Raw genomic sequence first — 14,204 nt, forward strand, 5'->3', positions numbered from 1 at the left:
AAACAACACATCTGCACACTAATATGAAACATAGTAATACAAGATTGCTCAAAATCCAACATACAACCTCAGATACCTGAAAAGGTGCTCAATATCACTAATTGTCAGGGAACTGCAAGTCAAAGCCACACCTGTTAGAATGGCTATTATCAAAAAGACAAGAAATAGTAAGTGTTGGTGAAGATGTGGAAAAAGAGGAACCCTTGTGCACTACTGGTACTGGTACAGCCACCATGAAAAATAGTATGAAGGTTGGTCTAAAAATTAAAAATAGAGCTACCATATGATCCAGCAATTCTAAATTCCACTTCAGGGTATTTATTTGAAGGAAATTAACTCATTAATTCAAAAAGATACCTTCACTCCCATGTTTGTTGCAGCACTATTTACCATAGCCAAGACAGGAATACAACCTAAGTGTCCATCGATGGATGAAAGGATAAAGAAAATGTGGTGTATATGGATACAATGGAATATTATTCCACCGTTAAAGAGAAGGAAATCCTGCCATTTGAGACAGGATGGATGGACCTTGAGGCTATTAAGCTAAATTAAATAAGTCAGGGAAAGAATGGAGAAGGACACGACAATCCACTCCAGTATTCTTGCCTAGAGAATTCCGTGGACAGAGGAGCCTGGTGGGCTGTTTCAATCGTGTCCGACTCTGTGCGACCCTATGGACAGCAGCCCACTAGGCTCCTCTGTCCACGGAATTCTCTAGGCAAGAATACTAGAGTGGGTTGCCATTTCCTTCTCCAAGATAATTCCTAATCCCATGCAAAAAGAAAGGTCATAAAATGCAGTCCTGATAGAAGCGATTAAACAAAAAATATACTTGGCTTTTAAGTACAGTAAATACCAATATTATAAGTATAAGGTATAAGGTCACTTGATTTTAAACTCTGGCTCTTTATCTTTCTCACCAAAAATTAAACTAAAAAAATAAAAAATACTAAATTATCCCTAGATATAAATCTACGAATTCTTACAGAGAACATGTGTTACTTGAAACAGGCATTTGAAACAATGCAACACATAATTATGCTGAAGTATGTTGATTTTAAAGCAATCGATCAGGAAAACAAAAAGCCATTTAAACCTACCTTCTTTTCCCCTCTTTCCAGAAGAGTTGTAATGTCTTCATCTGTCAGCTCACTTTCTTTAGAAGCAAAAACATGGGTGGCTCCATGACGTATCATTTGCAACATTTCTTCTTTTGCCATCTTGTTAGACTGTTGGTCAATGAGTCTTCCTAATAATAAAAATAAAAATTGTATATATTCAATGATATTTCAGAGAAAGCATAGCATAATATTTCTAATCAGACACTATTACATTTAACCATGAGTCTGCCTGCAATGCAGGAGACCTGGGTTCAATTCCTGGGTCGGGAAGATCCCCTGGAGAAGGAAATGGCAACCCACTCCAGTATTCTTGCCTGGAAAATCCCAGGGACAGAGGAACCCAGCAGGCTACAGTCTATGGGGTCACAAGAGTCGGACACGACTGAATGACTAAGCACACATTTAACCATAAGTAAAGCTTTACAGCAGAAAATTAGTGAACTTTGAAGTAGTTTTTTAAATGAATAACCCTGCAAGTTTTTCTTCTACCATACCTTCTATTTCAATATGAATTTCCCTCTATAAAATTCACTTAAAACACAGGAGGACAAAAACATTTTGTCATGTTCAAACTTCATTTCTCAGATCAAATTTCTCTGTATGAAAAGGCACCCTCTAATATATATTTTAAAATTTTAAGCCAAACTTTTATCTGCTACATAATATCAAGTACTTCAAAAGACATGCCATTGACATTCAACTATAAGCTAGTGAGGTTCAACTACCTTCCCCATATACTGAACACAAGATTGCAAAATGGGGATTTTTTTTAAAATTTGACTTTCTTCTCTAAGATTGCAGATTTTGGTCAACTATCATTAAAATTAATCTCCTTTGAAGAAAACTGTATGTGTTTTTCCAAAGAAACATCTAAGTAAGTTTACACATATAAATACCTTGTTGTATGACAATTGAATCCAGTCTCAGTTTTATCTCAGCTCTTTCAACAATCCTTTCTTCAACAGTGTTGTCGGTGATGAGACGAAACACACGTACTGGCTTCTTCTGACCAATACGATGTGCCCGATCCTAGTAGAAAAAATCCTAACATAAGACACTGGGTGTTCTGGATAAAATGTATGGTATTGCTAGCTTATGCTATAAAATTCTGAAAGTAAAATTAGGTCCTGATCTCTCTAGACCGGCCACTTTTGAAAGAAGGATAATGAATATTAAGACTATCTAGAGAACCCTGGGAACAAAGAAATCCACAAATATTCTGCTGTATCATTAATGGAAATTTCCAGAAGGACAAAAGACAAAAGCCCTTTAAGATAAGGTCTAAAAAGAGCTGAAAGCTTCTGGACTGAGTTACTCAGTAACTTTAAGCCATTAAATAAAAATATCTTCCACCCTAGCAAGGAGTTTTTTAAGTGAGGGGCAAAGTAGTTAACAAGGGTTGCTATAGTGGCAAAAGTCAGCTTTCTCTCATCAGCAAGCAGTTCTTTCTGCTTACTGAGGCAATTCAGCGATCTGCAGTAAGGGGTCATAAACATTAATGGGAGATTAATACCCTTACTGTATGGTCTAGAATTTGGTCCTGTGGTTTACAGTTGGTAAAGGTGACAGGTGGCAAGTTCTGATAACAGATAAACAGCTAGGGGGAGTATTTTAAAAACCCCAGAAGCTCTCAGCAAATATGTGAAGGGAGAAGGGTAGCTGAGCGAAAAAAAAAAAAGCAAAGACACAAGTTTCAAACAGCCCTGTACTAAATATAAAAACACCAGCACCAGTAACAGTTTCAACACAGCATGCTGAAAGAGAATGCAACACCCCTACACACATTTACATTTCAAACTCAAATCAGTAAATTGTGAAAGATCAGCTATATTCTAACACTTTTAAGGAAATGAAATGTCATCAACAGGTTTTCCAGTTCACTAACACTAATTTACTGGGACTTACTCCAACCAAGTCAGATCAAACACGCTAAAGTAGTAATAATTGGTGCTAGTGGTAAAGAACCTGCCTGCCAATGCAGTAGACATAAGAGACGCAGGTTAGATCCCTAGATTGGGAAGATCCCCTGGAGGAGGGCATAGCAACCCATTCCATTATTCTTGTCTGGAGAATCCCATGGACAGAGGAGCCTGGTAGGCTTCAGTCCAGGGTCGCAGAGTCGGAGTCCAACTGAAGCGACTTAGCACCAGCAGCAGCATGCCAAAGCATGTGGATTTTATAATGTCCTAATGTAAGTATTTTCAATTCTCTATTACAAAAGAAAAGGGAGGACTTCTAAACTCTGCCTCATTGGCACATGATTTTGTTTCCAAAGACAACTGTCCCAAAAATTCCGGGGATTCTGAATGCATAGCTATTTTGTATCATTTTACTTCTGAAATTATATTCACCTTAAAATTTGGTGATGGACAGGGAGGCCTGGTGTGCTGTGATTCATGGGGTCGCGGAGAGTCGGACACGACTGAGCGACTGAACTGAACTGAAAATTTGAGTCACAGTGACTGAAGTTGTAGCTCTAATTCAACAAATGATACCATGATTAAAAGTAGGAAAGCTCCTTGAATTTTTTAGGGTGGAATAGTTTCTGATAGTGTCTCTAGGTAGCAAATGTTTTCCTGGAATATATTCCTTTGTTACATTTTCACCTTCTTGCCCCAGTTGTTTTATTACAGAAGTTAAAATCCTACCTCTCCCAATTTTAGTGCTAAGGATTTTAATACATTTAGTTATAGAGCAGAATAACACTTAGAGACTAATTTTTAATCCCTTATCATTCAAACATGAATGTACCCTCTTCAATATTTAGGAATGGGGAAAAATTACATTTATGTTTCATGATAAAAGCCAAAATCAACACAGAAATGCTACAGTTGGATTTGGCATCTATCTGTTTTCATTTCGCTTTTGCAATTAGCATAGCAACTTTGTTTTCCAAAAAAATCTATTTTAACATCTACCAAACTTCCCAAAGATTGCTGTTACCCTTTCATCATAAATTACCTTCATGCTGTATAAATAGCAATAGTTTTCTCAACTAAGATAAATTTCTGATATCATCAAAAATAACTAACCATAGCTTGCAGATCCACCTGTGGATTCCAGTCTGAGTCATACAGTATAACCACATCAGCACTTGCCAAGTTAATTCCGAGACCTCCAGCCCTGGTACTCAGCATGAAGATGAATTTGCTACTGTTAGGAATATTAAACGCCTCTATTGCTTCCTTTTTTTTAATTGTTAGGAGATGGAAGAAAAAGAGAGAAAAATAAAATTATATTACAGAGTTCTTAAGAAATAAACATTTTAACATGCATGCTCAAACCCCCACTTTGTAATATTCTTCCACCTTCAAAAATATTTAAGCATCTATCTATAAACTGCACTGTGTATACAGTAAAAAGTATATTAAATAACGTAACTAATCTTTAGACACTTACACCAGTAAAGACAAACAACAATCACAAAGACAAATTTAACTTAGCAAGTGATAAATTATTTTAAAATAAAAATAGTGAAAATGTTTTGAGAGTTGAAATTTATTTAGGGGGCAAAATGTCAGATATCTCAACTTCATTCCCATTAATTTATGAAGGATTAATAAAGAAGATATAGTTTAGAAGACCAACCAAGAGAGAAAAAATAAAGTTTAGAAATGGGAATGACAGCAATAGATAAAGGGGAGGTAGGTAGATTTACTACCATACAGTGAAAAGGAGCAAACAGGGAAGTAATGAGGAAAATCAGGAAGGTAATCCATGGATATTTAGTGAAGAGTCTTAAAAATTAATAGGACATTAATATCCTTATGATATAAATATCTCAATTAATTAGAAAAAAAACACTAAGACCCCAATAGAAAAATGAAGGAAAAAAAAAAAGAACAGACAGTACACAGAAGAACAAATACAAATGGCTAATAAACACAAGAATAATGTTCAGTCTCACTAGTCATCAAGTAAATGCAAATAAAAAAACATAATACCATTTTTTGAAGATTAAAAGAATGATAATACTCAATGTTGACGAGGGGGCGATGAGACGGGCACTCTCATACATTGCTGCTGGGAGTGTAAATTGGTACAACCTTTCTGGAAAGCAATTTGGCAACATGCATCAAGAGTCTTAAATGTGTTCATACCCTTTGACCCAGTAATTCCACTTCTAGGAATTTATCCTAAGGAAATAATCAGAGATGGGCACAAAGATTTATGTAGAAGGACTTTCACTTAAGCATTATTTATAATAGTGAAAAATTGGAAACAACCTAAATTATTCATTGTAGGTCCATAAGATGAAACAGTACACTGAAATTATTTTTACGGTGATTTTTTTTTTACTAATATGGGGAAATACAACATAATGTTGAGTAAAATGTATCAGGATACTGAACTTTATATGTAACATATACAGTATAATATTAATTACTTATATATTATATATGCATAGAAAGATCAGCCAGAAATACTTTTATTTTCCAAATTTCCTTGGCAATCATATATCACTTTTATAATCATGAAACACAGGAAGTTCTATTTTTAAGGCATGGAATGGCATGGTCAAAAGCTGCAGGCAGAGAAGGCAACTCTGCTGCAGTACATACAGCATGTAGAGGGGCAGTACAGAAAGCAGCATGGTGTAGTGAGAGGCAATTTGGTGTAGAGGAAATAGCAAAACCTGGGTGTGAGTCATAACTCTACCATTTATTACACATGTGGTTCTCAGCAAGCATTTAACCTCTCTGAGACACAGTTTCAAGTGGAGCAAATTATGCCAGTACTTCACTGCACTGCTAGGAGAATTCAACCGGAACTATAAAGTTGCCTAGCTTATAGCTATTGCTTGATAAATGTTAGCTCCTTTCCCTATAAAAGTGAGGTTAAAGTTAAGGTAAGTCAAGATTACAGAAGCTAGCTGAATTTAGCTATATCTATGGCAAATCTGAGTGCTATTGAGAAAGAACTGCTTATGAACAGCTCGTGAACAATTTGAGTAAGGAATCCAAGGTGGATTTCCACTTCTTATTAGGAAAATAGATGAAATGCTTATCTGAACGATGACATAATGGGGAGGCAGGATGTTTCCAAAACAAAATGAACAGCTCACACTGTGCTGTATCTAAAGTCAAAACATGTGATTCTAACTCTCTGAAGGGAGGACATTATTTAGCATTTTAAGAGACCAGATAATTGGGGCATAATTAGGTAAAGTCCATATTATTCATGAGCAGAGAGATTAGTCAGAAATGCAAATTGGCTATTTGAGATCAGAAAGCACCTACTCTTCTGCTTTAATATCATCTTCATTCCAGGAAGAAGGGCCATCTTGAATGGTACTGTATGGCCTATGCTTCATGTGGATTGGCAGAAATCCATTCTCAGGAATAAATCAGCAAAAGCCCAATAAAGTTTTGAGTTACCATTTCCGAGAGAGTCGGACTATAGAGCAGGGAACAATGTAAGCTTTGAAAAACATCCTTATTTATAAATATTACCACAACTGTTTCCCCATAGTGGGTGTCAGGGAAACCCTTAGTGTGAAAAGGGCCTGTGTTTCTGCTATAGGAGGCACACAAGGGACAGAGTGCCCATTGCAGCTATGGAAGGACACGGACATAGGCTGAGAGTCTCTGTGGCCTGAGAAGGGGTCCAAGAACTGAGAAGGGAAAAGGCCTGTGTGCACTTTCACGACTTGTGATCTATACTGCACTGCACAGTGCAAAAACTATGTTCATACCTATTGTATCCAGTGATCCTTACAACACTGTCAGGAAAACAAAAGCCTAGACATTAATAGTACCCTTATAATATACAGTTAAAGATACTGAGGCTCAGAGGATTAAATAGCTTGCACACATAATGGTGGAGTTGATGTTAAATTCAAGTCTTCGGAAGCCAAGTTCAATGCATTTTCCACTATACCATGAAATCATGGTCTCTGCCCACAGCATGAGTATAGACTTAAAACAGAGGCCAAAGACAGAGCCCTGAAGGATCACAGAAAAGAGAAGATAAATTAGCAAAGCCCTCCCTCAGAAAAAGTGCTTTAAAGGGTTTTATATACATTAGACCCCTGATATTCATGAGAAATAATTTTTAAATCTTTAAGAATTTCCAAGTTAAAAGATACTGGGTGATAGATAGACTTCCTCACTAGCTAAGTGACTCATTCCTGCATACCAACCTTTTAGTCTTCCAAGTGAATGATAAGCACCTGTACCTATGTTGTCCAATTTCAGTTTTACAAAATGTCTATTGAGATCATTTCCTTTACAAATTATTGTCTCATGAGTCCTTACAGCTGCTCATAAACTGAAAAAGTCTCAACTGTTCAACTCCATGAATGGCGAGGGTCTAATGTAGGAGGCAAATCAGGAAAAGAAAATGACATAGAATCAAGGGCCAAAGAGGAAGCTGAGAAACAGCAGTCAAAAGTCCAGGGATAGCAGTGGTTAGAGGAGGTAAGGATGTGATGGTGCAGTGTCCTTTTGATAAGCGAGGATGTCTTTGAAAACCGTGGAAAGAATGATTTGTAAAGAGCCAGTGTAATGAAAGTCCAGCTGAAGATCTCAAGAAGCAAGAGATGGTAGTGAGCAACTCAATGCACCTAGCTAAAGAAAAGGCCAAAATTCAAAACTATCTGATGAAAAACATGGCGTAACTGAACTCTGATATTTCAAGTCTTGTTTTATTTTCTCTTCCTCACCTCTCTTTCTTCATGTGGGGTTTGTCCATCCAGTCGACAATACTCGTAACCACGCCACATACAATAATCCTCCAAAATGTCCAGCAAGCGTGTCATCTGGCTAAAAATGAGAACCCTTGAACCTAAAACATTCCACCAAAAAAGGCAAGTTATTCAACTTGTGTAAAACTAACTTGAAAGTTACAAAAATAAAAGCAAACATCATATGCAATATAAATATATAGCATGTGAACACTCATACCACTAACGAATAGTAACCCCCCTACACACGTCTTCAACAGATACTATACAGAAGTATGTATTTGTTGAGTTATACATTTTTAAGGTCTTCAAAATCCCCCACACATATTGAGATGATTTAAAGTCTGCCTTTACTTTGTCCTGAGGATGGTTCTAGTCTCTCAGGCTCAGGAGATACACTCCCACATTGTTTTCAAGCTTCTCTTCCTAACATACAAGTCTGATTGTGTCATTCTCCACAGCCAAATCTTCTGCAATCACCCACACCACCTTCAAAATAGCCCAAAACCCATAAAGCATGGTTTAAATGGCCTTTTGTAATAGCCCCAATTCATCTTCCTGAACTCAGCCACTGCCACTCTACCCAAATACCATAAGCTCCACATGCCCTTCTTTCACACCTCTGCTTCACTGCAGAGATGGAAGACCCTTGACCTCCTTTTTTTCCACTGTTTACTCCTAAACATTCTGCAGTGCTCACCCCAAATGTCATCTTTGTGAAGCCTCCCTCAACTCCTAATATCTCGGCATATCACAACACTTATCACAATGACTTGCAATTATGCCTCCTCACTGCACTGTGAGCATCTACAAGGCAAGGACTGTTGTCTTATGCATCTTTGTATACCCAGCCCATAGGGGCTTCCCAGGTGGCACAATGGTAAAGAATTCACCTGGCAATGCAGGAGCCACAGGAGACGTGGGTTCTATCCCTGGGTTGGGAAGATCCCCTGGAGGAGGAAATGGCAACCCATTCCAGTCTTCCTGCCTGGGAAATCCCATGGACAGAGAAGCCTGATGGGCTACAGTCCACAGGGACGCAAAAGAGTCAGTCATAACTTATCGACTAAACAGCAACATACACAGCCCACAGGACAATTCCTAACCAAAGGGTAAGTACTCAACAATGTGTGCTGAATAAGTGAATGAATGAACGATGAATGACTAAGCAAAATGTTATTCATACACAATATTAAGTTATTTCACATTAATTTAAAGATCTGTAACTTACCCTGTTCTTTGAGTTTGGCCAATAGTTTATCAAGGACTACCATTTTACCACTGTTGGTAACAATGTGCTCATCAGTGGTGTAGGGGGGACCAGGTTCAGCACCATCAAACAGGTAAGGATGATTGCAACACTTTCGAAGCTGCATCAGAATGTTTAAGAGTCGCATCTTGTCCATTTTGCCAGCAGAGTTTAAAACATCAATATCTTTCATCAGGATTTTTGTATACCTAAAAATTTAAACTATAATTAATCATCAACTATTATACAGGCTTAACATCATCAAGAAATGTCCCTTTGGGAAAAAAAATGTCATTTTGATAATTTGCTTAGATTCCTATTTAAAGAAAAACAAAAAGATCTGATTGGAGACTAAATCTGAAGAGCAAAACCTAAAAACTAGTGAGGATTTGAGTATTTTAACTCGTGTATGCTGCCAATAAACTGATTTCCTCCTGCTTTATCCACTGCTAAAAACTGCCATCAGTTGATAACAATTCAGACAACTACATACAATAATTATTTAATAACTACAATATTTGCTCAAAGTTGGCATCCAGCTTTTACTTGTTTGAGCTAAAAACAGTTGCAATTTCTCATACCTGTCTTCATAGGTCATTTTTTTCTGACCCTATAGACATTTTTATTGTCTTTTCCAGACCTTCACCCAGGAAAAAAACAGATCTATGTATCCACCTGGGGAGTAGTAATATTTAATCTAACAATAGCCAACTTGTACTGAGTGCAAGTGCCAGGCATATGAATCATCTTGTTAAATCTTCACAACTCTGAGATATGTACTAGGGTCACTGCCACTTTACTGATGGAAATTCAGGCAGCTAAAAGAAGTGAAACAATTTATTCAGAGCCACAGAAAGGGACAAAGCAAGGGTTTGATCTTACTTCTGAGTCTAGAGAAATATGCTCTTTATCACTACCCTATACTGGCTTCAATAACAGAGAAGTGTCTATATAGTACAAGTTATCTAATTTTATTTATATAAGCAACACTTTGCTTCTCTTACTAGCATTATTACATTATTAACATGCTCAATTTATATCAAATTTATGATTCTGTGTGACTCCTCTTGTCAATTTCCTGCTCTGCTTGTATTTATCAAACCAATCAAGTTTCTGTTTTTATAATATCTACAACCACTGATATTTTCACTCATTATTATGGTTATTACTATTTTCATTTATGGAAAAAGCAAGAATAACTAACAAATGTGCCAGTGACATTATCCCCTTTAACTCTGACATCATTCTTATAAGTAAAGTATTATTATTGCCATTTTACAGAAGGGAAATTGAGGTTACATAACTTGTCCAGGCTAAATAGCCATTAAGAGGCAAAGCATGGACTCAAACACAGGTCTACAGACTCCCCATACTCTTTCCTAAAGGTTAAATAAAATACTTATCAATTTTATATTAAAATATTTGAACTACTTAACTTGGTACTGAAACCTAAAATGTATTTTCTGAACTAAAGTCACAATTGAAACACTACAAAGCTGATTTTTAATAAATCTTTATATATAAATTGTAGCGGAAATAAAATAATTCACCATTCTCGCTGCATTTTACTCAGTCCCAAGTAAATCTTGATTTCCTTTTTAGGAGGCAGACTCTTCTCCACATCAGTTTTTATTCGCCGTAACAAAAATGGTTTTAAAACCTAAAAAGTGAGAGTTTTTATAAACATTTACAAAACATTCAATATTATAAACCATTTATTTCATTGACAACACTCTGAGGTGAAATTTACTTCCCACTGTATCATCTGAGAAACACTACCAACACCAGTTGCTAATTTTCTTGGTAAAAAAGAACCAAGTAATGGCCCACTAGCAAATCAGAATAGGGGGCCTAAATCAGACATCCATGATTTGATGGCACAAAAGACAATAAAAATTAAGACAACAAGATTACTGACTATTGAAAAAGTACAAGAAAAAAAACCTTTTTAAAATAATCTGCTGTCATATAATATTTGTAAACCTGAGAGGAAATCTGAGATCAGAGTATGAATCCGAGTGTCTCTAAAAATGAAATAAAAATTCAAGCCATTTAAAAATGGCTTTAAATATATGAATGAGAAGAAAATGGTTCAATGAAAAAAAAGATCAGAACAAAAAGAGAAAAACCATGAAATTATCCATGTATACCTGCAAGGCAGATTCTATTACAAGAAAAAAACATCTGCGGGGCACCTGAATGTGCCAAACAATGCACCATGAACTTTAGATAGAGTATTAAATCCTTACAATAAGTCTTTGTGGGAAAGACATTTATTTCAATTTTAGTAACATCACCAAAGTCACTCTGCTAGTAAATGGTAGAAACAGTAATCAAACCGACATCAGGCTGATTTGCATTTAGCTCAGTCCCTGATTAGCGGTTGTAAACTGGGCAAGTTCTTTAACTTTTCCAAGCCTGTTTCCTCATTCATTCATCCAAAACATATAGATTTATGGTATATATCTATGCTAAGCATTTTAAATGGGGAAAAAGATACCTATTTCCAAGGCTGCTGTGACAATCTGTGGTAGTACATAAGTAGAGTTTATCCACAATAGACATCAGTAAACTGTAGCTATTATTACCAGAGATCCATGGGAGGTAAGGAAAAGGGAAGTGTAAAATAAGACTTCTGGTTTCCTGTTTGGGCCTCTTAAATTTGTCTAAGTTGCATTTTTAAGAGTTTAAACTGTCTGTGAGACATTCAGGCAGAACACGCAGATGGCAGTGGGATATGTAAGTCTTGAGCTTAGGAGAGAGATAAGGAGAGAGAAATTTGGGAGTTATAAGTATAGAGGTATAGCTGAAACTATGGGAGTGATCCTCCAGGAGAGCACATATGATAAAGGAAATCAAAGACAAAGCCCTGCAACACTAAACTTTCAGGATAAAGAAAGAAAAGCCCATGATGGGGACAGAAAAGAACAGCCAAAGAGATAAGACAAAATGTATCCCATCCCCAGACACTAAGCAGGAAAGCACTTCAAGCAGACATGGTTAGAGGTACTAAGTATTACAGAGAAGTCAGGGCACTGACCAAAAGGTATAACGAAAAATCACAAACACTTGTGAGGTTAAGTTTCAGTTGTATTTAATGGTCAGTGGATTCAGAAATGAATAGGACCCATCAGAGACAGAGTAGCCATTCCTCAGAGCTGACCAAGTTCCTGCTGTGAGGGGCCCAGCTGTACTGCAACTTGTATGACAGGATTCTTCGAAGATTTGTCTTCTACGCCTCTGCATTCTTACAATAAGTTCCCTATTACATAAGGTCACTGGTTTCTGACTTGTTCTGTTTAACTCTAAATAAATATTTACATAACGCATGATGACTGGTGGGGCTTCGAGTCAATAAATAATTTAATGAGCAGTTACTCTGGACCAGGCACATGGGGCACAGTGTGGTGGAAAATAGACAGGATCCCTGCCACGTTAAGTTTACATTTTTCTGGGGGAGGGGGAGAGAAGGAGACATGAGCAATACATGTTTTTTTTTTTAATTTATAAACAAAGACTGAGATTCACATTAAAAGCAGCAGACCAAAAAAAAAAAGCAAAACACATCTATACCATCTCACAAAACTCCACTGAGTCAATTAAAATTATAGTTGTACATTTTTAAAAAGAGTGAATAGTGACTTCCCTGATAGTCCAGTGGTTAAGACTCCCACTTCCAATTCAGGGGGCGTAGTTTCGATGCCTGGTCAGTTGGGGAACTAACATTCCCACATGCCACAGGCATCACGGCCAATAAAAAAGAAGAGTGAATAGACGATTTGGTGGTGGATGAAGGGGGCAGAAACTAAACTTTCAAATAGCTTAGCCATCAAGGGAATAAACCAGAATCACAGCTCGAGAAGGACAGAGTGTTGAGGGAGTACTGTTCTGTGGATGCAGGGAGGAGAGTCTAAGTGTGGGTTAGGATTGAATGAGGGAGATATTGAGCATGTTTACATGTTGAGGGAGAAGAGCCAACATGGAGAGAGGTAGAAAATTCAGCCAATAAAAAGGAAAAATTAAGGAGAAAATTCCCTAAGGAAACAGGAAAAGATGAGATCCAGGGTTCATGTTCGAAGAATTAGCCACTGCCCATGAATTTGAGCAAATTCTGGGAGATGGTGGAGGACAGAGGAGTCTGGCATGCAGCAGTTCATGGGGTTGTAAAGAGTCAGACACAACTTAGTGACTGAACAACCATCAACTAGAGAAAGATAAACCTCTTCCACTCAAACAGAAGGTAATACAGATGCAGATATTCTTGGAAGATGGATATCCTTCAAGGACTTCCTGCCTAATGACTTTTATTTCCTCTTTTAGAAAGGAATGACGCTACTTGCTGAGAAAGGAGGACAGGGAACAAATGCGTTAGAGGTCTCGGGGAGACTGGGGAAAGTCTGAAATACCTCTTACAGGAAGTAAGAGAGAATGCTAAAGAAGGCTACAAAGAAGGATCACCAACATCGTCAAATCCCAGAAGGGGAAGGTATTAAGGGAAAGGCATTAAAGGAAATCAAATAATGTCAGCAAACATGAAAATGTAGTGGTTCCAACCTGTACAGTGGGTGTCATCTTCTTTATCAGTCAGTATTGAGCAGCCCCAGTACAGAGCAGGTCACTCTGCTAGTAAGTGGTAGAAGCTGAATTCAAACCCAGGGGACAGAGACACAGTTACATAATTTGTTTAGGGCTTTCAGGGCAGAAATGGCAGATCAAGAGAGCAAGGGAGTTTGAGATATTGGCCCCCAAAAAAGTGGTTCAAGTGACAGAGAACCTTCTCCTTGCTGGATACAGAAAATGTAACAACAGAAATGGGCTGATGGACGGGGTAAAGCAGGGGTCGAGGTACTGGATGTCTTTGAGAGATAACAGGATAAGTACAAAAGGAGCAACATGAATGAAAGAAGGATACAAGAAGCTGTTACCAAAGAAGGGAAAACTGGTGTTCAGTGAATGCGATCTCAAGGATCCATGGGGTAGGGGAGAGTGAACAGCCTCTACGCGAGAGGACCACATTGTCAATGGGACAGCGCCAAAGCAAAAGAGCTGTTCCACAGAAAGGCTGAGGATATAGTGGGAGCACGCCTCCCAAAGAGGCTGTCAGAAAGCTTGAGAGAGAAAAACACTGAGACTGAGCTCAGAGGCA

General features: G+C 37.5%; 1 protein-coding gene across 4 annotated transcripts in view; it reads right to left on the reverse strand.

The window, feature by feature from the left end:
• SMARCA1 (SNF2 related chromatin remodeling ATPase 1) overlaps window positions 1-14,204 on the reverse strand; it is a 69,941-nt gene that overhangs the window by 36,449 nt on the left and 19,288 nt on the right. For all 4 annotated transcript variants that reach the window (XM_055438596.2, XM_055438599.2, XM_055438598.2 and 1 more), the window contains exons 11-17: window positions 10,609-10,718; window positions 9,041-9,267; window positions 7,789-7,910; window positions 5,225-5,260; window positions 4,157-4,309; window positions 2,021-2,153; window positions 1,104-1,252 (exon numbers count right to left, since the gene is read on the reverse strand). In XM_055438596.2, the coding sequence (XP_055294571.1) occupies window positions 1,104-1,252; window positions 2,021-2,153; window positions 4,157-4,309; window positions 5,225-5,260; window positions 7,789-7,910; window positions 9,041-9,267; window positions 10,609-10,718 (930 nt within the window). The remainder of the gene's footprint in view (window positions 1-1,103; window positions 1,253-2,020; window positions 2,154-4,156; window positions 4,310-5,224; window positions 5,261-7,788; window positions 7,911-9,040; window positions 9,268-10,608; window positions 10,719-14,204) is intronic.

The sequence above is a fragment of the Moschus berezovskii genome, chromosome X, assembly GCF_049115385.1.
Source record: "Moschus berezovskii isolate FMDL1 chromosome X, NW_MosBer_1.0, whole genome shotgun sequence".
In the NCBI taxonomy this organism is placed as follows: domain Eukaryota; kingdom Metazoa; phylum Chordata; class Mammalia; order Artiodactyla; family Moschidae; genus Moschus; species Moschus berezovskii.